Below are 24,188 nucleotides of genomic sequence, written 5' to 3'. Positions count from 1 at the left end.
ACCATGCCTGTTTAGGTAGTCTATAGGCAGACCTCAGGGGGACTGCAAATCACTTGAACTTATTAAGAAAAAATTGCATATCTACCAACACTACCTGGGTACAAACTGTGGCTCTACCATTTATTAGTTCTGTGATCTTGACAGTCTCCACTGTGGGAACATAATGTCCACCTTCTAGGGTTGTTGTAAGAGTGTAAATGAGTTATTACACAGAGAGCATTCAGAGTGGGACTTGCTGCATTATAAAATCTAAATAACGTCATCACCTTCATCTTCATCTCATCATTGTGTTCATCATCACATTGGATTCCAAAAGGAGCCTATGAGCGCCACAAAGAGTGAGAATGACTTGTGCAGGCCAAACCCTTAATCAAAATAAGGCCTGGGATATCTAGTAATGGAACCCCAGGACAAAAAACAACTCAGCTAGGGCCAGAAAGAGCCTCTTGTATCAGCCCTTTTCTCTCAGTACAGCAGCTGGTGGTACTGCAGGGTGAGGTTGCCACCAATTCCAGGAAGTTCCACTCACATTGTCCCCACCTAAAATTTCCACTGTTTTGAATTTCACCTAGGTTCTTAAGTGAAGGAAATCCTAGCGTGATTTATTTTAAACACTGAATTTCCTGTTACACAGTTTCAAAGATTTCAATTTGATTCTTCAAAAACAGCTCTTATCAGAAGTGTTTGTGTTTTGCTCAGCAAACCTTAAAATTCACAGATCCATGAAAGTTATTACTATATGTTTGTTTGGTTTCATTAATAATTACAATAATACATATGAAGGGTCAAGTCTCTGGAGTGATCCTGGAGGGCACATATATCTATGGCAGTTCTTAGCTCAAAAGTTACACTTGAGATTTTTTTGATAAATACAAAGATACTTCAAAAAGTTCATAGAAAATGAATTCAAAGTAAGTTTTAGTTCAAGAAAGTTTGATATCTATACATATGAAGGGTTTCAAAAATTCATAGAAATCACATATGAAAATAATATGCATGGATTTCAATTTTTTTGGTATCAACATGGGCTTATCTTTTATTTTTCCTTCTCTGTTAATTTTTTGAAGTACTATCATAGATGCTGACCATGAAACATGGCACAGGAAAAGAAGCTGAGCTGGTAAACCTGACTTGGGCTTCTGTTGTCTCATCTACAAGATGAGGAGAGCAGAAGAGGTGATTCTCCATCCCCCCTTAGGACCCAGTTCTAAAATTTCCTGAATTTAAGCAAGTGCCCCAGCAGCGCATTCCTATCAGCAGTAGGCCAATGACCTGGCGAAACCACTAGAAGGCACAAGACGACAGGGTGACACAGAGCACTGTCCCACTGCTGTGGAAAGCATTCAATGTGCTTTTCTTTTGGAACTTCCCTGTCCACTGCTTTATTAGCTAATATCTAAAACAAGTTAGAATGAGTCACTTGTCCTTTCGATTTCCACATATCAAAAGCTCTAAGCTGTTTCCCCGGGTCCTCGCTATGAAAAGTCCTCTGGCTCAAATCAAATCTTTTGTTCATTAGGCAGTCAGACAAAGAGTAAGTAAAAATGGCTGTTTATAAAAGTGTGTTTATGGATTAAGAACATCGTTCTGAATGATGAAGTCTTTGTGCCAGCCCCTGAAGGCATTTTCTGGGAGCCAGGAGTCGCTTCTCCAGGGCAGTGGACATCCATGGATTGATGGAAAACAGAGGCACAGACCCACTGTATCCCTCCCCCATCCCTCGCCCTGGACCACCCAGGGATTTGCTTCTGGAATTGGGGCCTCAGCCTCAGAGGCCACTTTAGAACTGGCACCAAATCAGAAAGTGGGACTTTTCCTGGTGGTGACTCAGTGACTCCTCCCAAGTGAAGGCCTTTTAAGAAGCTCAGGGGCTCAAGCTGATTTTCCAGATAAACATTATAAAAGAGCCTAGAGGTTCTTAGAGTCTCAGAATTTCAGAGAGGTGAACACAGCTGGGAATTCGGACACAGGAGTAAAATCAACATACCTTGTATCTTCTATAACATCATCTATCAGCTTCAACCACAATTCTGCCAATTGGTTTGCTGGAATTTTACCTTGCACCCCTGATTTTAGAGCCTCTATGTTTGATTGCTGAAGAATTTGGAAAGAGAGGAAATAATTAGTAGTTGTGCATTATGTCATTAAACCCAATAAAAGTTTAGCTTTTCAGGAAAAAAAAAATGAAAATACTTCATTACAGAAAAGTTAGAGGATTTTTTTTCTTCACTTTTCTTCAAAATACAATCAATACTAGCATGTCTACACAATAAGACAACCCTTTCATATAGTTTGACTTTGAAACCACATAAACATTTTATGTATTCAAAAAGTAAGACAGAACTAGCAAGGATGGAGAAGGGAATCCTAAGATGGCATAGAAACAGAATTAAGTCAGCCTCATTATGTTTCGGTTGAATAGCATAATTATACTAAGCTAACCAAGGTAACTTTTAAACACAGTATTTTGATTACATACCCTCAGTTACAGGGCAAAAAAATCATAAATATTTCAAACTCTAATTAGTAGACTTGTTTCTCACAGTGGTTTATCTATGGATTTTAAGTTTGAATAAATAAATACACAGGGACAACAGAGGCCAGGTTTCTCACTATGAAGAAGTTATAGGAATGAGTAAAACTAGAATAAACCCTGTGGTATTGCTGGAACTGGGGGTGTTGCTAGGACTCATGACTTATATTATTTCTACATGTATCAATATATTAAATCAACTACTAGAGAGTGTGTGTGTGTAAGTTTGTCTGCTGAGGTTTAGAGACAATGAAATATTTGTATTAACAAGCACTTTCATCCCCAAACCTTATTTTCTTTTTTTTTTATTTATTATTTTTTTTGACAGGCAGAGTGGACAGTGAGAGAGAGAGAGAGAAAGGTCTTCCTTTTGCCATTGCTTCACCCTCCAATGGCCACTGTGGCCAGCGCGCTGCGGCCGGCGCACCGCGTTGATCCGATGGCAGGAGCCAGGTACTTATCCTGGTCTCCCATGGGGTGCAGGGCCCAAGCACTTGGGCCATCCTCCACTGCACTCCCTGGCCACAGCAGAGAGCTGGCCTGGAAGAGGGGCAACCGGGACAGAATCCGGCGCCCCGACCGGGACTAGAACCCGGTGTGCCAGCGCCGCAAGGCAGAGGATTAGCCTAGTGAGCCACGGCGCCGGCCCCCAAACCTTGTTTTCTAAATACCACCCTCCATAAAAAGGAACCAGAGCTCCTTGGAGAAAGAGAGACTCCAGGGCTAGAACAGAGAAAGAATAAAAACATATTGTGACATGTTGACATCTACTCAGAGAGAGGTTTAGGAGTGCCCATCGTGAGTATCAAAAACTCTGGTCATGGAAACCTACCATCCTGTTCAGATTAGCATGGAATTAGGACAGTTTGGTTAATGGAGAAAGCCAGGAAGAACTAGGATAAAAAAAAGCTAAAGAACATAGGAAACATCATTAGAACAGAAATAACTCATTCTCTAGTAATTCGCTTGAAAGAGGGGACTGGGAATTAATACAACTACATTTCATATCAACTGCAAAGAACTTTATGATAGGATCAATTATGCTTAATTTAAACCTATAATTGTTTTTTCCATTTTATATTTATAACATATGATAATGTTTTTAGATGTTGCCATTGTGTTAGATCAGGTATACTCCAAGAATCTCGTATGTCCTGGCCTAGCCCTAATAGAGGCTAGATCTTAGAAAAAATGTCACCATAACTTAGAAATCAAAACATTAATACAAGATAGGTTTTATCAGGACCTGACGCAGGAATTTAGTATATATATATATATTTTTTGACAGGCAGAGTTAGACAGTGAGAGAGAGAGAGACAGACAGAGAGAAAGGTCTTCCTTTTTCCATTGGTTCACCCCCCAATGGCCGCTCCAGCTGGTGCACCATGCTGATCCGAAGCCAGGATCCAGGTGCTTTCTCCTGGTCTCCCATGAGGGTGCAGGGCCCAAGGACCTGGGCCATCCTCCACTGCACTCCTGGGCCACAGCAGAGAGCTGGACTGGAAGAGGAGCAAGCGGGACAGAATCCGGCGCCCCAACCGGGACTAGAACCCGGGGTGCCGTCACCGCAGGTGGAGGATTAGCCAAGTGAGCCATGGCGCCGGCCTAGTATCTTTTTAAATCTTTATTTGAAAATCAGAGTTACAGGGAGAGAGAGAGAGACAGAGAGATAAAGCGAAATCTTCCATCCACTGGTTTACTCCCCATATGACTGAGCCAGCCCAAAGCTAGGGGGCAGGAGCTTCATCCAGCTCTCCAGCGTGGGTGGCAGGGAGCCAAACACTTGTGCCATCTTCTATTGCTTCTCCTGTGCCATTAGCAGGGAGCTGGATCAGAAGTGGAACAGCTGGGACATGAACCAGCACCCATATGGAATGCTGACATTACAGTGGCTTTACCTGCCGTGCCACAATGCCGGCACCAGTATCTTTTACTTAATTTATAAACATCTCAGGGGCCGGCACTGTGGCGATGCAGATAAAGCCATTGCCTATCACATGGGTATCTCATATGGGTTCCAGCTGAAGTCCCGGCTGCTCCACTTCTGATTCAGCTCCCTGCTAATGTGCCTGGGAAAGCAGCAGAGGATGGCCCACGTGCTTGGGTCCCTGCCACCCATGTGGAGACCCGGATGAAGCTCCTGGCTCCTGGCTTTGCATGGGCCCAGACCTGGCTGTTACAGCTATTTGGGGAGTGAACCAGTGGATGGAAGAGCTCTCCATCTCTTCCTCTCTAGGAAACTGTTTCAAATAAATAAATTTTTTTTTTAAAAAAAGAGGTATCTCAAACATTTCCCTTCTCCTTGCCAATCTAGTTGACCAATGTCCGCCAGACGGATAACTACAGACAGCTTGTCTGAGCAGTTTCCCCCACCTCCAAACAGGTTAGATGTTCCTGCCTGCAGCAGGAGTGGAAGATGTCAGGTACCACGTCTCCTCACCACCTCTGCCTTCAGTGGAGACGTTTGCTGCACCAACAGCAAAGCCCTAAGCTTCTGTATTGCTTTTGGGAATGAATGCTCTCCACACACAAATTTTGGCAGAAACTATAAGATGCCACCCTCTTACCTTTTTCCATCCTCCTTCTTCCATAGTAAGACATTTTTATCTGGGCATCTGCCTGTCCTGGCATGATACCACATTTCCCCACTTCCTTGTGGTTCGTTGTGGCTGAGTGGAAAGTGATCAGAACCAAGCGTGTGGCTTCTGGATCTGCGCCACCTTCTCCCCATCCTTCCTCACCCACTCCCCACCCCTCGCTTCCCTCAGACTGCAGAGTGGACTTAGTGGGGAACTTCCTCGTCCATGCAGACAATCCTAACTCCTTGGTGATGGCAGAGCAATCAGGGAGAAAGAACCTCAGTCCACGTCACTGAACCTCCATAGGAGCTGCGGCCCACCCACTTCAGCTGTTACTCAAGGACTCATTCTCACCTTGCTGACTCCCGCACTTTCAGCCTTGGGTTATAGTGAGCTGACCTGCATCCCAATACATAGTTCACTCTGCCTGGTGAAGAGGAGATGGAGGAAGATAAACTCACCAGCCGTTCTGCCATGACCAGGAGGGTGTTCACCGCATCCAGGCGATGACTGATGTCCTCCCAATACGAAGTCAGGGTGACAACTGGCTTTGTGCGGCCCCAAGGCAAGTAATAATAATAGTTACCTGGGAAGGCACATTGGCAGTCAGTGAACACTGGACACTTAGAATAAATACCGCAAGTTATAAAGACATGTGCAGCCTGAAATACTGATTAATCCATGTGCTTGGGGAGTGGTTTGAGATCATTTCATTCTTTGATTTTTTTTAAAGATTTATTTTATTTATTTGAAAGGCAGAGTTACAGAAAGGCAGAGGCAGAGAGAGAAAGAGAAGCCTTCCATCAGCTGGTTCACTGCCCAAATGGCTGCAATGGCTGGAGCTGCACCGATCCAAAGCCAGAAGCCTGGAGCTTCTTCTGGGTCTCCCCACACAGGCATGGGCCCAAGGACTTGGACCATCTTCTACTGCTTTCCCAGGCCAAAGCAGAGAGCTGGATTGGAAGTAGAGCAGCCGGGACTCGAACTGGTACCCACAAGAGATGCTGGCACTGCAGGTGGCAGCTTTACCTGTGACATTACAACACCAGCCCCTCATTCTTTGATTTTATTCAATTAAGTACATGAGGATGAGCTAGAAAGTTCTTTTTCATTCAGCCTATTTGCAAATCTCACTAAATACCCTGGTAAACTGAGCACAACAATCTCAAGATCTGTTGGTGATTCTTTGAAAGCCTTAGCTGGCTACACAGGGTTTGGTATCATTTAGAGCTTTACTGCTATAAAGAATTATTAGCTGATATTGTCTAGGGCCTTTTATATCTAGAACTGCTTGTACAAAAGTTAGCTAAAAATTATAGCAATATTGGGACATTTGCTCAGAATTCCTCTCTCCTTTCTCTATACTGAAACCGCTCATTGATACTTTGATTAGGGTATTCTAATACTTTGCCATCTGTTATGATATAGTTTATACACTTCAATGTAAGCTCTTTAAAAGCTGAGACCCACCTTCTCTTCAAAAACAGCATTTATTCCTTATAGTAATTCAAGAAGACAGAGAAACTGAGGGTTAGAATGAAGAGAGATGATTAAGGTTACAACGGTGTTGAATAAGAGCATAAGCTTGACTTGCTGGTGCCTGAGCCAGGGTCCCACCCACTTCAACTCCTCCACCCAAGGAAGGCTTGGAGCTTGGCAGGGGCAGGAGCTGCTTTGGGGAGCTTAGTATTTAGCAGAGTTGCTATCTTAGGACTGTATAAGGTAGAGCTGGGTAAAAGCTGGGTGAGGGTTGGAGGACACTGAGGGTCAGCTCCTGCCACTTCTTCGGTTGAATCAGTCTTGAAGGTGCCTGAACTCAAACCACTCTGTCTTCCCCACTTAACCTTTTGCATTGCACTAACCCTACGCTAGGGATAATGGCTGTTGGGGAGAATACAGTGCCAGCTTCTTGCCCTTGATGTACCCACTGAGAACATGCATAGGAGAGTATAGTCATTGTGGATCTTACCATCAAATACGGCACGGCTGTACTGAGTTGTTGAAGCCAACGGCTTACAGGTCATGTCAAACTTGTTGCCATAGTTTCCAATGCTAACTTCAAACTGAATAGCCTCACCGATGTCTTGCAACATAGTGGCCGAATGGAACACAGCAGAGAGGCTGTACTTCCGCCTCCGCTGATATTTCTGTAAGTGCGAGCAGACGAAGGTTTAGTGAAACAACTTTTGTTCTTACTAATGTGTGGATTTCTAGCAGATGTAACTCTAAACCCAATAATTAGTGTTGAATTAAGTCCCAGCAAAAGATCATCTTGGATTTAGCACTCCCTGAGTACTTGGGCAAGTGGGCAAAGATGGAAGTAATGGGGTGTTCACTGCAGTATTGATTGAAATCCAGGAGAAAAACAAGAACAATATAGTAGGGTCCTGGTTAAGTTATGTTACTTTCACATAATGGAATAAAGGTTCATAAAGACTTCAGCCTAGTCATATGTACAAACACAGAAAAAGATATTTTAAGTGAATCAATTAATTTTTTTAACATTAACATATGCCTAAAGAAGGTCAAGAAAAATAAAACTCAAATTGTTAACAACACTTATGTTGGAAAAGGTAGAGAGAGTATGGCCAACTTTACTTTCTAAGAAATATTTAACTTTTTGAATTAAGTATGAATTTTTTTTTTTAATTTTATTTATTTGAAAGACAGAGTTGCAGAGAGAGGTGGAGACAGAGAGAGAGGTCTTCCACCCATTGGTTCACTCCCCAGATGCCCAGCTAGGATGTGAGAACATCCCTGGCCACCACAGGGTAGTCACAATGGTCATGCGTTCCACCATTCAACTTGTGAGACCACAGCGATCAGACTCAAACTGCTTCTCAAATTTCCTCACATTGCAAGTTTGGTTCAAAACCCTTAAAGAAAGCATGCAGCTCTGCCATCATTCAATCTGAGATTTGAAGGCTGCACAGGTATCAAACTTTGGCATATGATGGCTTTTTTGATGTATTTGCTTTTTGTTTCATTGCTCTCTTGCTACCAATTTTGCACCCCAATCTAAAGAGTAAAATACTGATGCCTGTTGCCTCTAGGGTATTAATAAAACTGATTCCATCTCTCTGGGATATTTATTAACTGACTTGCCTTCATTACCCATCCATAGCATGGCTTTTATTCAAAATGAACACATCATGAATGGGTCTTCTGGTTTCAGCAAGAATGTGCTCACACACTTAGAGGAGGACTCAGCCAGCCATTTCAATAACTTTTTTTTTTTTTAAAGTGGTAAAACACACATAATGCAAAATTTACTGTCCCTTTTAGCAGACAGGGGTTTGAAAGCCTTGTGTTAGTTGTCAGATGCTAACCACTACTAACAAAGCCCCTGGAACTATGCATGACTCAGGAATGCTGTGGAAATTCGGTGCTTGGGTTCCAATTGTATAAAAATTAGAGAGTAGGGAGTGATTTGTATAAGTCAGGACTTCCACAGCATAATTCTCCTGTGTAAATCACTTAGGAGAGGGAACCAAAAATAAGAAATTTAATTTGGGGCCAAGTCTGGGCCAGAGGAAAATGATCAGTTTTTCAGCTGTGGCAATTGGTTAAAACAGGGGCTACAGAAGGCAGAGCGGTTTCACGGGAAGGCTCAGCAGAGGAAGGGGTGCAGCTTCTGGCTAGGCTGGCTCTGCCTGCTCATGCCCCTATGACTTAGGATTTCCTGGAGGTTCCCATGCAGATCTGGCCAAGTCACCCACAGAGGCCCTGAGAGGACCCTCCCCTTGGGAGACTGAGCTCTGAGCATGGCTTCTGGCCATGACAACTCCCAAAACAGTGAGTCACGTGGTGAGCAAGCCACTAAAGACAAAGCAGCTCCTTGGACCACCGTGCAAGTGCAACCTCCATGAGGCGCACCACTACCATGGGCCCACTTTCCCCGGGCAGCTGAGGGTTATAACTACTCCAACTCTTTTGACTTCCCCTCCACCTTCAGAGCACAGAGAAGTGGGGCGAGGAAGGAACGATAAACACCATTCAGAGAAGTCGGGAGCCCCAGCTTTTGTTTCAAACCCTCCGTTGGTAGTCTTGGAGCAAGACTGCCTGCAACTTGGGAAACTCAGTCTATTGGACACAGTTGATGTATCTGATTGTGTAGAGCCCTGGGCTCTGTTTCTGATCACAAGTGACTTGTGCTCACCCTAGATGAGGGGACAGAGGGTTGAGTTTCAGAAGTAAATTTGGGGAAGGAGTAGTTTTTGTCTAGAGGACAATGCTAAGGATATCTATTTGGCAAAATAAGCTTTCATGTGTATTAGCCAGGGCTATGTTAGAATCTTTGCTTTGGGAATAAGAGAGAAATGCTTCTTTCCTCTGCTTGTAGTTAGGCCAGTGCCCCCTGGCTTGCTCTTGTGATGAGAGAAGAACGTGAAGCTCGATCCTTCCCCCTTACGGAAGATAAAGGACTGACATCAGTGTGGTCCAGGAGCTGGACTGCTTGTTTTATACACTTGAGGACTCAAGAATCCCTTGCCTTGGATGCTTGTCCCTAATGTAATTGGAAGATGGAGAGCAAGGCCACGTTCCTTTGGGAGAGAAGGACGAGCTTCCACCAAAGGGAGTGGATATCCTCCTTGTCAATCATCCCAAAATGGGGCAGATCTTTTACTAGGCAGACATTAGACGACTAGAAGGAAGCCCTTGCTGAGCTGAGAACTCGTGGCCACTGGACCTGGTCTCTGAGATGACATTGTTCAGGGCACTCCTGGAGTCTGGGGAGGATGCAGGGCCAAGTTCTGCCCCCAAGGGGCAGGCTGGAAGCAGACGTTGCTGCCCCCAGGAGGGACCCCTGGAAGCTGCTCTGAGCCCGTGAGCCCTGAGAATAACCACACTCAGCAGGCATGCCAGTTCCTCTATTCTCAGCCCAGAGGTGAAAACATTTTTAAAGTTGCTGCTTGGTTTCTATTGTAGTGGGGAAACTGAGAATAGAATCTGTTCTGTGCTCAGAATGGAGGGGAGCAAAAATGGCAGCAGCAGCAGCCTAAGCAAGATGGGGCCCGAGCTGGTTTGCAGCCCAGCGAGGAGTGGCTGGCCCTTGGCAGAGGGCATGAGTGTGTGGGCTTCTCTTACAAACAAGTCAGATTTGTGGGACAGGCGAACACTGGCTTTTGTCAGCAATAGTTAGAGATGAACTTGGAAGGCTTCCTGTCTTCAAGGAAAAATGGGAGCTCAGAGTCACTGTAACATGGGTCTTAAGCAACAGTTTCAATTTCTCTAATAGAAACAGGACTATTTACGTTATTCATTTCCTGCAGGAGGTCTGGTTCTTTATAGTGGAAATGGTACTCAGACACCATAATCTGGATGCTAAGTATGCACAATGCTCCTGGGTTGTCATTGCTTTAGTGTAAAGCTAGAGGTGTGAGCTAGAGGTGCACATTTGGTCCCTACTTGCTTGATGCTTATTAGCTCATCTGCAGATATTTGATCAGTGTAGGTAATTTGCAGGAAAGAAGCAGTAGGTGGTTTTTAAAAATTTCTTTTAACTTTTTAATTATATACAAGCAAAAACACACCTGTATTCTGCTTTTACTTAGATACTTAAAAAAGAGCAGAGTTACCTAGTTATGTAGTTTTTAGAGTTGCTATAAAACTGGGGAGGGTAGGATTTTGTGCTCTCTCAAGTGCCCCAGTAACTTCCCAGATTTGTCCCTCTGAAGATAATTTTGAATAACCTAGGATTTCCTTTCAAGTTTATTTGATGAATAGAATTAAATAATCTAAAATAATGAAAAATATTTTTTGAAAATGCTGGGAATGCTGGGAAGCCCAAGATAGATCAACTACCTCTGAAGATGGAGAGGACTAGTGGGCAAATGAGATCACCGAGGATGGCTCCTGGGTGACTTTGCTATGACTGGTGCAGGACAGGCAGGCAGCTAGTGTGGGATCACTAAGCTGGAAGTCACAAGCAGGCCCCTCCCTCTGCCCCATATGTAATTCTGTTCTACTTTTCAATCAAAACCCCCTTTCCCAGGACTCACCGGTTTCATCCAGGACCTGGGAGAAGCATACCATGAAAATATGCATAGCAAGCTCATGTAGAATTTTATGGAGATACCATAAAACCCCCAGGTGGCTTTGTGTTTGCAGAGGCACCCCTTACCCAATCTCATAATAGAGGCCAATAACTGGGTCTCTTCTGCCATAGACCATGACTGGAGGAGGTGCTAGGGTGCCTTCTCTGTTTCCTCTCCCTTACCCCCTTCTCCCTTCAGGTATCTGTCTGTGTGGGGTAACCCATGCTCATGTGTGTGTGTGTGTGTTCACATTCTCATCTTTTCAATAAACCTTTATCACTTTGTCCATCTTACACATGCCTGTACTTAGAATGCTTCTCTAGCTACAAGAAAAGAACCTGGAAAAAAATTAATCATCCACTCCCCCAATTCATGACCACTCAATCCTAGTTAGCAAAGAGGCCATTCAGTTTGGAGCAGCATTACCGTTGCCAGTGTTAGGTAGAAGATTCATATTGTGAAGGATGGAGCAAGTCTCATTACCCTGTAAGCTGTTGTAGGCACATCACGAGAATGCTGAAGGGCACTATAGCAGCTGACTCTTCTTCAGTCCCTGAATGTCCCTGCAGGTGTACCTGCTCAGACAGCCAGCCCCAGTCGTCCCACCACCAATGCTTTAAAATGTCCTTTTCCATGCCAGGCACTATTCACACTCCAATGTTTACCTCAACAACCAGCAGGTCATCATTTGAAATGGGCTCAAGCTTTTTATCTGGAGGTGTCTTTTCAAGAAGAGTGCTTAATTCAACCAAGATCCTGCCTCTGTAGGCAACTCCTTCCCCCTGAAAGGCAATGACAGGATTATTCCTCCAGTCATGGACAACAGCACAAAGTGTTCTGTCTTGCTGATTAGGCTAATACAGCTACAGAGAATTTCTCCTCGTGGCCTTAACCAATCAATCAGTCCAAAAGAAACCAGTCAGAAACTCCCGGCTGGAGTTGCATCTTCAGTCTGCAAGAGGAATTATTGATTGTAAGAAGTATTCCAAAGAGTGCTGCGGGATGCCGGGACTGGAAGGATCTCAGCCATGACCAAGGGCAGGCGGAGGCTTTCCTGCCTGTCCCTAGAGACTGAGAGGCGGGTGTGCATATCTCCTCCATCTCAGCAGAGCAGCTCTGCATCTACCTATGTTGACTAGGTTTCCTCTCCTCTCTTCCCAGAATGAGGAGGATGCCACGCTGGCGACCGGCACACATCTGAGCAGCCAGGAAGGAAGGAGGAAGATGTTTTGGGTGCAGCTGAGTATGAGGATGTGGAGTAGGTCCTCCTCCCACCATACTCCGGTGTGCTGGCTACAGAACTTTCTAGAGAGGAAGGAGAGGGCCACCACCTCCACAGCTGGTCTTCCACCTTTCCCCTCGCTCAGGGCTTTTTCTCTCTACTTCAGTCCTTTCTTGAGCCTGGGGAAATAACTCAAAGACACATTTGGCTTCTGTTGTAGTGGAAGAAGCACTTCTTGTGTCTGGGCCTCCATGTCCTCATCTATGAAATGAAGAGGTGGATCAGTTCAAAGATGGGAAAAGTTTCAGCAGGCATGTAGCCAATTGTCTGGTAAATTCCTGGAACATAGCATTGAACAAGTCCCAAAGCAGCACCACGCCTTATTAGGAAAGAGAGCCAGCATTGATCACCAATGTGTGCCATGAGCATAGAAGTTGTGGGGGAAGGGCAGCCATTTGCCACCCAGTTTGATGATCTTCAAGCTCCGTTACTATCTTGCATTCCAACACTTGCAAGACTGCTGTTGTCAGCATTTGATCAGTGGTATGGTGTGGGTATGTGCGAGTGTGTTGGCGGGTGACCCTTAAATATGAAATACTAATTATAAGCATTACAAGAAGGAATCACATTAAATAGTGCTAACAACCTTAACTGAGCACTAACCTTCCCAGTGTTCAGCTCATCATAGGGGTCTGGGAATCCTGTGTACTCTCTAGGGCTTCCATAAAGGTTCAGGTAACAGGGTCCAAATGTGGGAACAAAGCCCACCTCTGTTTCTCCTGTGGTTGCTGAGAAATAAATGTCATCATTAGATTTTAGGCTTTTACTATTCAATTTATTGAAATAAATATTAGTTATTAGTTAGCTAAGTGAGATTATTTTCCTCCATAGGGTGTTAGTTGTATTAATGCTAATTATAAACACTTGTATGAATTGCCATACTTCTCTTTCCTTATTGCTATAAAATATCTTAAAAATATTTTGGGGGTACATCAAGTAAACTTATTCTTTAAAAAGATAATGGTATTCTAATGAAAGAATAATAAGACTTTCAAGTTAACCATCACTTTTTTTGTAAGTTTATAATTGGCACTATATTAAGCATGTCATTGGCAATTAGGGAGAAAGATTGTATTGCTTTGAATGGTGTATTGGATTCACTTCTTCTCAAGATATGTCATTTACTATCAAGCGATTACTACAGATCATGCAAAATGCTATTAAAATACATTCAAAATTTTTATACATAACAGTGAACTACCTGCCCATGGTTCTAAGCAGGATTCCCATGTATTACTTTCTATCTCTGAAGATCATCTGATAAACTCTATTTCTGCTACTTGGTCTCAACAAGACTATTCCCCACAAAGGGCACAGAGTTCAGTATAAGAAAACAGCTGGGCTGGCGCCATGGCTCAATAGGCTAATCCTCCGCCTTGTGGTGCTGGCACACAGGGTTCTAGTCCCGGTCAGGGCACCGGATTCTGTCCTGGTTGCCCCTCTTCCAGGCCAGCTTTCTGCTGTGGCCAGGGAATGCAGTGGAGGATGGCCCAAGTGCTTGGGCCCTGCACCCCATGGGAGACCAGGAGAAGCACCTGGCTCCTGCCATCGGATCAGCGCGGTGCGCTGGCTGTGGTGCGCTGGCTGCAGCGCGCTGGCCACGGCGGCCATTGGAGGGTGAAGCAACGGCAAAAAGAAGACCTTTCTCTCTGTCTCTCTCACTGTCCACTCTGCCTGTCAAAAAAAAAAAAAAAAAACAAAAAACAAAAAACAAAAAAAAACAAAAAAAAACCAGCTGAATCAAGGGGAAATTGTGGGTGAGGTGGGGAAATGTCAGAGCTGCATTCAACAGCTAAATGGGAAGAGCAACGGACTTGTCTCCAAAGTCAGAAGTAAGTCCACCACTGGGAACTACATGAAGGCCATTTTAGTTCATTTACAGTTAAAGCAGAACTTTCTGTGAATTACAGATGTCACCCACTGGGGCAATTCCAATAGGACAATCAAAAGCAATGTTAGGATAAAGGCCTATCTTCCAAGACATATAGATAATTCCTGCTATGATATGAGGACTAAATCACCTCTAATGCCTTTTCCAACTCTAGGCTTAATACTAAAGGTGAAAGATTAATGTGGAGTGGCAGGTGAGCCATTCATCTCCACCTGGTTCCCACAGGTGACTGACTGACCTCCAGGAATGGAGACACAGATTTTTAATAATGAACCACTGCATGTCACCTTGATATCAACGGCTTAATTCTTTTTGGCCAACCAAATTTCTTTTCCAGTATTATAAGTTTTTGACTTGTTTGGTTGTGCATTAACTTAGAGAACCCTTCTACGTGCTCATGTCTCAACATGGTATCCTGGGAAAACCTGTTCTCTCCCAAGCTCTTCCTGCCTCCGAATTTCCCTAACTCACTTTATGTGCAGCTGGGACGTAAACTTCCCAATATCCTTCCTGAAGAAACTAAATAAGATAAAATAAAAATTCTTTAGCTTGACTATCAAGGTTTCCCTCTGAACTAGCTGAAATACACTTTACAAACAATGTTTTCATGGTTCCTTTGGTTTCCTGAAGCTCCTTAGCATTTTGAACTTCTATAAATTATGACTTTATATTTTGGGTTATAGAACCTTAAATAGCTGCTTTCTATGTGTCCATTGAATAAACTATTTTCAGTAGGATTTAAGCTTGCTGTAGTTTGACTCTCAAACACCAAGACTGGTTCTGTCATGGAAACTGCTACATTCTCATTGATTGGTTGAACAAATGAATGAAAGAATGAAGTGCTTCCAAATCTGCCAAGTTCACCGCAAACCCAGGACTACTGTTTAATATTCATACAAAGTCTGGGTATAAGATAATGAGACTGATTTTAAAACAACAAGAGCTGGGCATAGTGTTACTCCCACAGAGGCAGATGATATTACCTTATTTTTGCACAGAGCTTGAGAGTTTGCAAAGGTTTCCCTCATGCACTATCTTTCCTCCCACCACCACCACCCCAGGTTATCAGCACTGCAGGGATGGGCATGCTTATTTGATAGATGACCTCTCTAACCCTCAGAATCCTCATCTATTCCAAGAAAAATAACATCCACTTTAGGAGACTGGTGATGGTCTAGATTGAGCAAACATGCAAAGAATTGCAAGTGCTAGACAAACCGAAGCACACGCCATGACCTCTCCTATTTGGGAGGTGATCTTCAGGGTGAAAAGTAGAAAATCCTCATTATCTTTCAACCTGTATATCCACGCTGAAAGTGAGGGAAGTTACATCATACTCGGAACAACTGGCCTACTGCCCCGTATCTCTAACTTACTGAACATAAACCAAGACAAAAATGCCACGTCTCACACTGATTTGCAAAGAGGATGGTGTGCATCTGGGTGACAACACGAGACATGTAGCAAAGCCTACTTAGCACACAGGTAGAGCATCTCTAATCTGAACACCAGAAATCTGAAATGTTCCAAAAAGCAAAACATGGAATGCCAAAGTTACAATGCAAGCCTGATTATTATTAAAAATAAGTACATGCACAAAATTGTTAAAAATATTGTTTTGAATAACCTGCAGGCTCTGTGTATAGATGTATATGAAATGCAAATAAATTTTGTGTCTAGACTTGGGTCCTAGTCCCAAGATATCTCATTATGTGTATGCAAATATTGTAGAAATCCTCCAAAAATCTGAAATCTGAAATGCTTCTGGTCCCAGGTATTTCAGATAAGGGATACTCAACCTGTCCTTAAGCTCAGCCATGCAGCTATACAATATTTACATAAAAATTATTGCACTAGCAAATCTATTTTTGAGAGAGCAAAAGGGTTCTAACAGCAACCAATGAATATATTCTTAATAAGATCAGATAGGAAGATGTAGTAGACAGCAAAATTACAAAGCATAAACCTGTATATGATGCAGCCCCAGCTCCCGAAGATGAGAAATCTACATTGTAAAAATATGATTGGTTAAACAACAAGAGAAACATGGGCATTATAAAACATACACCAAAAAGTTAATCAAAGTGCTATACATACATGGTTTAGCAACACCAGAAAAATCCCAAGTTCAGACCAAAATCACATGACCCTTCAGTGATGCGTACAAGTCTTGCTGGATAAACACAAAGTGGCTAAAACTTTTGTCAGCACTGGCAGAACCACCACGGGGGTCACCCCATCTTGCCAGCCACCTTACGGCCAGCTGCCCAGGGAGGCCTCGCGAGGTCCCAGCACTTCACGTTTTTAACAAGACCTTCCTCGGCTTACGGCTGCCTTAGCCAGGACCAAGCACCGAAAATCCAAGTTAATTTAGTCGGAGGCTGTGTAAACACAGGCCTGTAGTTTATTGTACGTTGTTTGATTCTAAACATGCTTTTTTTTTTTTTCTTCTTTTTTGCAGGAGAGGGGATGACAGCTTCTTGTTACTCTGAGACCCTGTGGTGTGTCTGCAGGGCCTGCCAAAAGAGAAGGGCTCAAGGAAGGGCTTTAATTCCCTTTAATTTTTTTCTTTTAAATTCTTCTGGATGTTATCACCATATCACCAAGTAAAATGCTTATATCAATATTACTTAAAAAATTACCTTTAGATATTATTTGGTGCTACTGATAATTGGATTTAAGTTATTTTTATATCACTGACATAGGTATAACATGCCTTTTGATTCCTCTATCGATTACCCTTATGATTCAAACTACAGTGGCTGCTACTGGATTGCTTACTTAATCAGAAGAGGCTGTCGCCTATTCCTACTCTTTACCCGGCCGTGACATTTCTCTCCTTGCAGCTCTAGTCTCATGAGCTCTGGGCTACTCAGGAGAGAACATTCAGGGGCACTCGCTTTCTTACCTTTTACCACTGTTTAAAATAATGTTACACAAGATGGTGTGTTTAGACTCCATCTGCTTTGCTCCATCTCCTGGAGCACCTAAATGCCTTTCCTTTTCACAGTCTCGAGAGAGGAAATCTTCATCACAGATCGTTAGTATTGGTTACACATCCAGAAAGTCCTCTCTCAAACAAGATGAGAAGGAGAGGAAATTTGAGTTTCCAAGATGAAATTTTGTGTCAGTCTGTCATTTTATTCAATATGTTTAGTCCACTTGTAATTATAAAAAATTTTGCTTCGGCAACAAAAAAATAAGATGCTGAAATTAAGATGTTGCCATTAGATCTTTTCTCTCATCATCTTGGCCTCTTTCCTTCATCCTCTGACCGTTTCTGGCATATGCACAGAACCGTGTTGCCAGGTATAGGTGAGTAGCTCTCAAGCAGGGAAAACAACCAGAAGCAAGTGTGGTAGTTATTACTCATGCTTGTTAAAGTGAAAACACAACGCATATTACCCTGAGGAGTGGAGATGACATGGCTCATGGGTATCTAACCTCATTGCTCCTGCCAAAGCAATAAGTTGAAAGGAGGATATTATTTCATATTTGGGTGGACTTGTGTCCACGTTACTCTAAAAATAAGGTTCTGGTACTGTGCAGGCACTCAAAAATTTAGCAAACAGGTATTGGACAAGAGGTGTTGGATGGGCGTAAGAAAGGTAAAATCTGGGGGCTGGCGCCGTAGTGCACTAGGTTAATCCTCTGCCTGTGGCACCGGCATCCCATATGGGTGCCGGTTCTAGTCCAGCTCTCTGCCGTGGCCTGGGAAGGCAGTGGAGGATGGCCCAGGTCCTTGGGCCCTGCACCTGCATGGGAGACCGGGAGGAAGCACATGGCTCCTGGCTTCAAATCTGCGCAGCTCTGGCCATTGCAGCCACTTGGGGAGTGAACCAACGGAAGGAAGACCCTTCTCCCTGTCTCTCTCTCTCTCTCACGCTGTCTATAATTCTGCCTGTCAAATAAATAAATAAAATCTTAAAAAAAAATAAGGTAAAATCTTTCAACTGTTAGCTGCCTCAACTAGGAATTGTTTCACTGGCCATCACCAAAATATCATTGACGCGGTTCACTTCACTCATCACATTTGGATTTTAAAAAATTAAGCCTGCCTATTGTCAGGTGGGCACCGCAGGTCATTCTTCCTCCAGAAGTTCTCTTTCCTGTCTTCCACATCTGCTGAGGAGCTTACCTTCTACTTCCCCACCAGAGGCAGCAATTTTAGACAGGTAGAGATATGTGGTTCCAACCACATCATTTTTGGTAAGACGATCCCTGTGTAAAAGAACAGATTAAGTTTCCAGCTGTGAAGATACATCATTTCAACAATAAATAAAAGGTAGATCTGGAAACTTTCTCAGAACTCTGAAATCATCCTGGCCAGTCAGCCCACTTGTTAGTGTACCATCATTTGGAAACTCCTTCCCCTCATCTCCTGCTCGAGCTTTTAATAAAATAAGCCTGAGGTGGGTACCAAGTCTACATTTCTAAGAGTATCCCAGCTGATTGTAATGCAGAGGATTCTCCAAGCACCCTGTACAAGCACTGATCTAGTGGGGCAATTCAATCTACAGTTACCAAGTTGAGATGTTACAGATGGTCCCTGGATTTGCCCATGACTGCACTCAATACTATTGTGAAAAAAGAATTAATCAATTACAGGCATTTTACATGAGTATAATGTAAGTACTAAGTACATAAAATAGGTTTATACTTGGCAATGTCTATGCTAATTACTTTGATGGCTTAACAATTATAATGGACCACATCTAAGGAGAAAAATTCTCCTCCTAATTAAATTCAAATATTTATTGAGTACCTACTCCATCGCAGATGTGTTCATCTGAATGTAGTTGTTTGCCTAGAACCCAGATTTTACCTGTGTTGGGACAAATGTGCCCATGCCTACTACAAGTATATACAACCTTGTGTATCTTTCCTTCTGTGGGCATCTTAGAGAACCTGTGAGCCTAACTCATGAAATGATCTTGGGTTGGTCACACATTATGAACGTGTTCTCTGCCTCATTCCTTCTGTTCATTCCATCTAGCAGCAGGCCCACTCTCAAGTCCAAGTTCCCATGGGAGGAAGTAAAAGTTCAGTATTTTGAAGAAGGATTCATTAATAGCACAGCATATTAGGTTATAGAAAGTGACTTATTATAATTAGTATGAGAAAAATATTTTTTATGGGTATTAAATCACATTGATGGGATTTGAATCTTTTCTGTCCACCCAGACGGGTCTAGACTATGTTTAAAAAATCTGTAGGGGCCCAGCACCGTGGCATAGCAGGTAAAGCCACCGCCTGCAGTGCTGGCATCCCACATGGGTGCTGGTTCAAGACCCAGCTGCTCCACTTCAGATCCAGCTCTCTGGTATAGCTTGGGAAAGCAGTAGCGGCTGGCCAAAGTCCTTGGGCCCCTGCACCCGCGTGGGAGACCCAGAAGAAGCTCCTGGCTCCTGGCTTTGGATTGGCTCAGCTCCTGCCATTGTGGCCATCTGGGGAGCGAACCAGTGGATGGAAGACCTCCATCTGTCTCTCTCTCTGCCTCTGCATCTCTGTAACTCTGCCTTTCAAACCAACCAACCAACCAACCTACCTTAGCTTTCTCTTAGTTGTGCAAGTACCCTGAATGGTACGTAACCTAAGATCTGGCTTCAAGGATTTCCTAGTTAAACAAGGTCTCCTTGTACATTCTCATCTAAACTGTTGGTCTGAAGAGAACAGACTGGGTCATAAATAAACCCCACATTTATAGCGACCAGAGGGAACTCTGGAATGACTCAATCAGTAGTCTGCACAGCTCCCAGGCCAGGGTGGTCACCTGAGCTATGCAGAGTCCAAAGCCACGCTTCCAAGAGTTCTCGAGGCCCCTAGAGAACCTGTAGTATGTAGCCTGAGGGTCCCAAGTGCCTTGTAACCCTCTTACACCCACTGGAAGGGACAGCCTTCAATTACTCATGGTTTGGTCAATGAACAATATGAGGCCGGCGCCGTGGCTCAATAGGCTAATCCTCCACCTAGCGGCGCCGGCACACCGGGTTCTAGTCCTAGTCGGGGTGCTGGATTCTGTCCCGGTTGCCCCTCTTCCAGGCCAGCTCTCTGCTGTGGCCCAGGAAGGCAGTGGAGGATGGCCCAAGTGCTTGGGCCCTGCACCCCATGGGAGACCAGGAGAAGCACCTGGCTCCTGCCTTCGGATCAGCGCGGTGCACTGGCCGCAGCGCCCTAGCCATGGCGGCCATTGGAGGGTGAACCAACGGCAAAGGAAGACCTTTTTCTCTGTCTCTCTCTCTCACTGTCCACTCTGCCTGTCAAAAAAACAAACAAACAAACAAACAATATGAGACCCATTTCCCTCCTCCCAACATGTCCTGTGTACCATAGTACTGATGAATACTAACACGAGAGTCAAATGGATTTGGCCAAAGGAGAAACTATGGAGACATCCAGATGGGGGAGAGGGGAAGCCCACCTGAGGTTCTGGCTATCTGAGTGACTGCAGGCATGTCACTTGTCCACTCTGAACCTCAGTGTCTTCCTCTGTAAAATAAAGCTAATGGAAGTCTCTACCTGCAAAAGGTTACTCTAAATACAACCTAAGATAATGTAGGCAAAGGTACTTGACACAGGGCCAGGTACTCAGTGGTACTCAAAAATGGAAGCTAATAAAGTGAACACTGATAATGATGACGGCGATGATAATAATAAGCATGATGACAATGACATGTGCTGTGTTTCCACTCTCAGAGAGCTCAAGGCTACCAGCTGAATATCCATCTAGCTGCAACATTTCAAGAATTGTCTTCTTACAGTCCATCAGTGCAAGGAAGCTGATCTTGTAAAAATGCCATCGGAACATTTCAATGACTTTTCTTTGCCTTCAGTTAGGTAGCTTGTTTTATTTTTCTTTCAATCAAAGCTTTGCTCTCAACGTTTTGGTGATTCTTCCTAAGAAATGGTTTATCTATCTATGAAGTCTATTTTGAAGAAACTAATGATAATGAAATCCTGGATTTCTTATCTTGGGGCATTTTTCCTGTTTAAGAGCAGTTGAACCATAATATCAAAACTGTTCTGCAATGATTTCCTACTTCTTTGGAAAACACCCAGTTTTGGGAGCAGTTTGTTCCTCTCTTTGGAAAGAAAGCAACTATACTGGAGAGAGAGATTATCTAGATTCAAGTTCCACAGCATCCAAATGTTTAGTTCTTTAATGTTGAATTAGACGCATGTCTATTTTGAACTCACCAGTCATATATTGTTAGTTTTATTTTCTCACACATGGAGGGAAACTGTTAAAATGAAACAGGGAAAAGCAGTTATTTTTCAGTTTGGTCAGTAACCGATAATTAAATACCATTTTTTTCTGAAAGAAAAGGAAGTCAAACCTTGATCTGCAGATTGACTATTTGATTCCACTCTGGGTTTGCATTTTTCTCAATTATATTTGTGCAAACCTGCAAAATAATAAAAATAAACTAGATATTCAAGTTTTTAATTTCTTAAAGGTTATAATATGTACATACTAGATTACAACTCCAGTTGTTTACTTATTATTTATATATTTGGTAACCTGGTTAAATTTTTCTTGAAAATTATTTGATAAAATATGAATTTAACATTAATCTGTGTTTCTCCTATGAACTCAAATTTGTTTTTAGTCATGTCTTCCTTAGTTTTCAATTGTCATTTTTCTAAGATTAACATAATGGTGTAAGAATTAAGGTTTATTGAGCATTTATTGTGTACTATCTGTAAGCATCTCACTGTTAACACATCCAAACAGATCTCTGGACCCTGCCCACCAACCTCTTCTTCTATTGTTTCTATCTCAGCTCACTCAGCTCCTCAGGCTTCGAACCAGAGTCAGCCACAACACCCGTCGCCTCAGTGCTTCATATACCCATATCTTGGTTCAGATCCTGAAATGCTTCTCCCCTGGACACCTGCAGTTGGTTCATATCTGGATCCCCACTTCTGCCCTTACTTTCAGATCACTTCTCTGTGCAACGTCTTCAGTGAGCTCTCAGGGAATAACTAGAATGTGGGGGGTCTGTGGCTAGGATGGCATATCCCGAAACAAAGTGTCTAGGTTCATTTCTTATCTCTAGCTTCCACCTCCAGCTTCCTGCTAGTGTGGACCTTGGGAATAGCAGGTGATGGCTCAAATAATTGGGTCCCTGCCACCCATATAGGAGATCTGGAGTGAGTTTTCAGCTCCTGGCTTTGGCCTTGGGTGTCAAGGACATTTGAGGAGTGAACCAATGAATGGGAGCTCTCTCTTTCTCTGTGTCCATTTCTCTGCCTCTCATATAGATAAAAAGCTAATCATTGTTAATTAACAAAAGATGATGAAAATAACAAGGGTCTTCCAAAAGTTCATGAAAAATTCTTATTATGAACAAAATATTCATGGATTTCAGATTTTTTGTGCCAAAATAATTAAAAAAAAAAAAGAGATTATTTATTTACTTTGAAAGTCAGAGTTAGAGAGAGGAGGAGACTGAGAGAACTTTCATTATCTGCTTCACTTGCCAGATGGCCACAATGGACAGTGCTGGAGCCAGGAGCCCTGAGCTTCATCTGGGTCTCTCATGTGGGTGGCAGGGGCCCAAACACTTGGGCTGTCTTCCGCTACTTTTCCCAGGCAATTAGCAGGGAGCTAAATCAGAAGTGGGGCAGACAAGACAGGAACCAGCACCCATATGGGATGCCAGCATCGCAGGTGGCAGCTTTGCCTGCTTTGCCATATTGCTGGGCCCTAACTTATCTTTTAATTCCATCTTGCAAAAGCTGTGTGAAATATCCTTATAAAGTCCAGGTCCCCACTCTGGCTCACAGCTCCTCCCTGGCCCAGTCCCCACTCCTCTCTCACCCCATCCATTAGCCTCCCAGCCCCGTTTGCTTCACTCCAGCCACATCCCTCTGCTGTTCCTATGGTTCCCCTTGGGCCTTTCCATTGTCCTTCTCTGCACCTGAACACAACCAGGCCCCCAGATCTCTGCACAACCAGGCCCCTGCTGAAATGTCATTTCCTCAAAGGTGTCCCCACCTGATGACCTCATTAAACACCCTTCCTGCACAATCCTCACTTCCTGTCTCCTGCCTTGTGTTCTATGTAATACTGAGCACTGGCTGAGCCCAGTCAACTGCTTGTTTGCTTGTTTACCGTCTGTCTCTTCTATTCCAGCGTCAGCTCTGTGAAATCAACTGCCATCCCCTGTGCTCACTTCTGTCTCCCCAGCCCAGGACAGTATTCAGCACTTACACGCTCACATTAATTACTTCACAAATTAATTAACCCTCATCAAAATCCTATGAGATTTTTTTTTCATTTAGTGTATTTGAAAGGCAGATATATGGAGAGAAAAGGAGAAAGAGAGAAAGAAAGAGAGAGAGAGGGAGAGAGAGAGAAAGATCTTCTATCTGCTGGACCACTCCTCAAACAGCCACAACAGCTAGAGCTGTGCCAGGCCAAAGCCAGGGGCTCCTTATGGGTCTTCCACATGAGTGCAGGGGCCCAAGGAGTTGGGCCATCTTCTGCTGCTTTTCCAGGCACATTATCAGGGAGCTGGATTGGAAGCATAACAGCCAGGACTTGAACCTGCACCCATATAGAATGCAGGCACTGCAGGCAGAGGCTTAACCTACTATGCCATAGTGCGGGCTCCAATCCTATGAGATTACTACCATTCTCCATTTACAATTCAGGAAATCACTCAAAAGGTTAAGGAATTTGCTTGCTTGTGGAGTGGAATGCATTCTGAATCTACAGCAGACCTCATCTCGCCCTAGAACTGAGAACTTTCCCACCAAACCCCAGTGACTCTGCTAGGAAATAACATGCAGTGATAGGTGTATGTGCTTGCTGAGTCTTGCATTCACAAATGGATGGTTCTACAACATGGCCAGTGTT

The 24,188-nt window shown here is 43.6% G+C and overlaps 1 protein-coding gene across 8 annotated transcripts in view; it reads right to left on the bottom strand.

Annotated features, from left to right (window-relative positions):
• The window catches only part of MYOF (myoferlin), a 176,003-nt gene that overhangs the window by 65,164 nt on the left and 86,651 nt on the right, over positions 1 to 24,188 (bottom strand). For 6 of the 8 annotated variants that reach the window (XM_070057611.1, XM_070057607.1, XM_070057609.1 and 3 more), the window contains exons 14-22: positions 21,661 to 21,729; positions 21,521 to 21,564; positions 18,462 to 18,544; positions 16,290 to 16,328; positions 13,036 to 13,160; positions 11,816 to 11,932; positions 7,082 to 7,259; positions 5,574 to 5,698; positions 1,988 to 2,094 (exon numbers count right to left, since the gene is read on the bottom strand). In XM_070057611.1, coding sequence (XP_069913712.1) covers positions 1,988 to 2,094; positions 5,574 to 5,698; positions 7,082 to 7,259; positions 11,816 to 11,932; positions 13,036 to 13,160; positions 16,290 to 16,328; positions 18,462 to 18,544; positions 21,521 to 21,564; positions 21,661 to 21,729 — 887 coding nt within the window. The remainder of the gene's footprint in view (positions 1 to 1,987; positions 2,095 to 5,573; positions 5,699 to 7,081; positions 7,260 to 11,815; positions 11,933 to 13,035; positions 13,161 to 16,289; positions 16,329 to 18,461; positions 18,545 to 21,520; positions 21,565 to 21,660; positions 21,730 to 24,188) is intronic. The other 2 variants (XM_070057610.1, XM_051823938.2) reach the window with 1 other exon arrangement.

Source organism: Oryctolagus cuniculus, chromosome 15 (genome assembly GCF_964237555.1).
Source record: "Oryctolagus cuniculus chromosome 15, mOryCun1.1, whole genome shotgun sequence".
Lineage (NCBI taxonomy): Eukaryota > Metazoa > Chordata > Mammalia > Lagomorpha > Leporidae > Oryctolagus > Oryctolagus cuniculus.
This window is presented reverse-complemented; position numbering and strand designations above follow the sequence as displayed.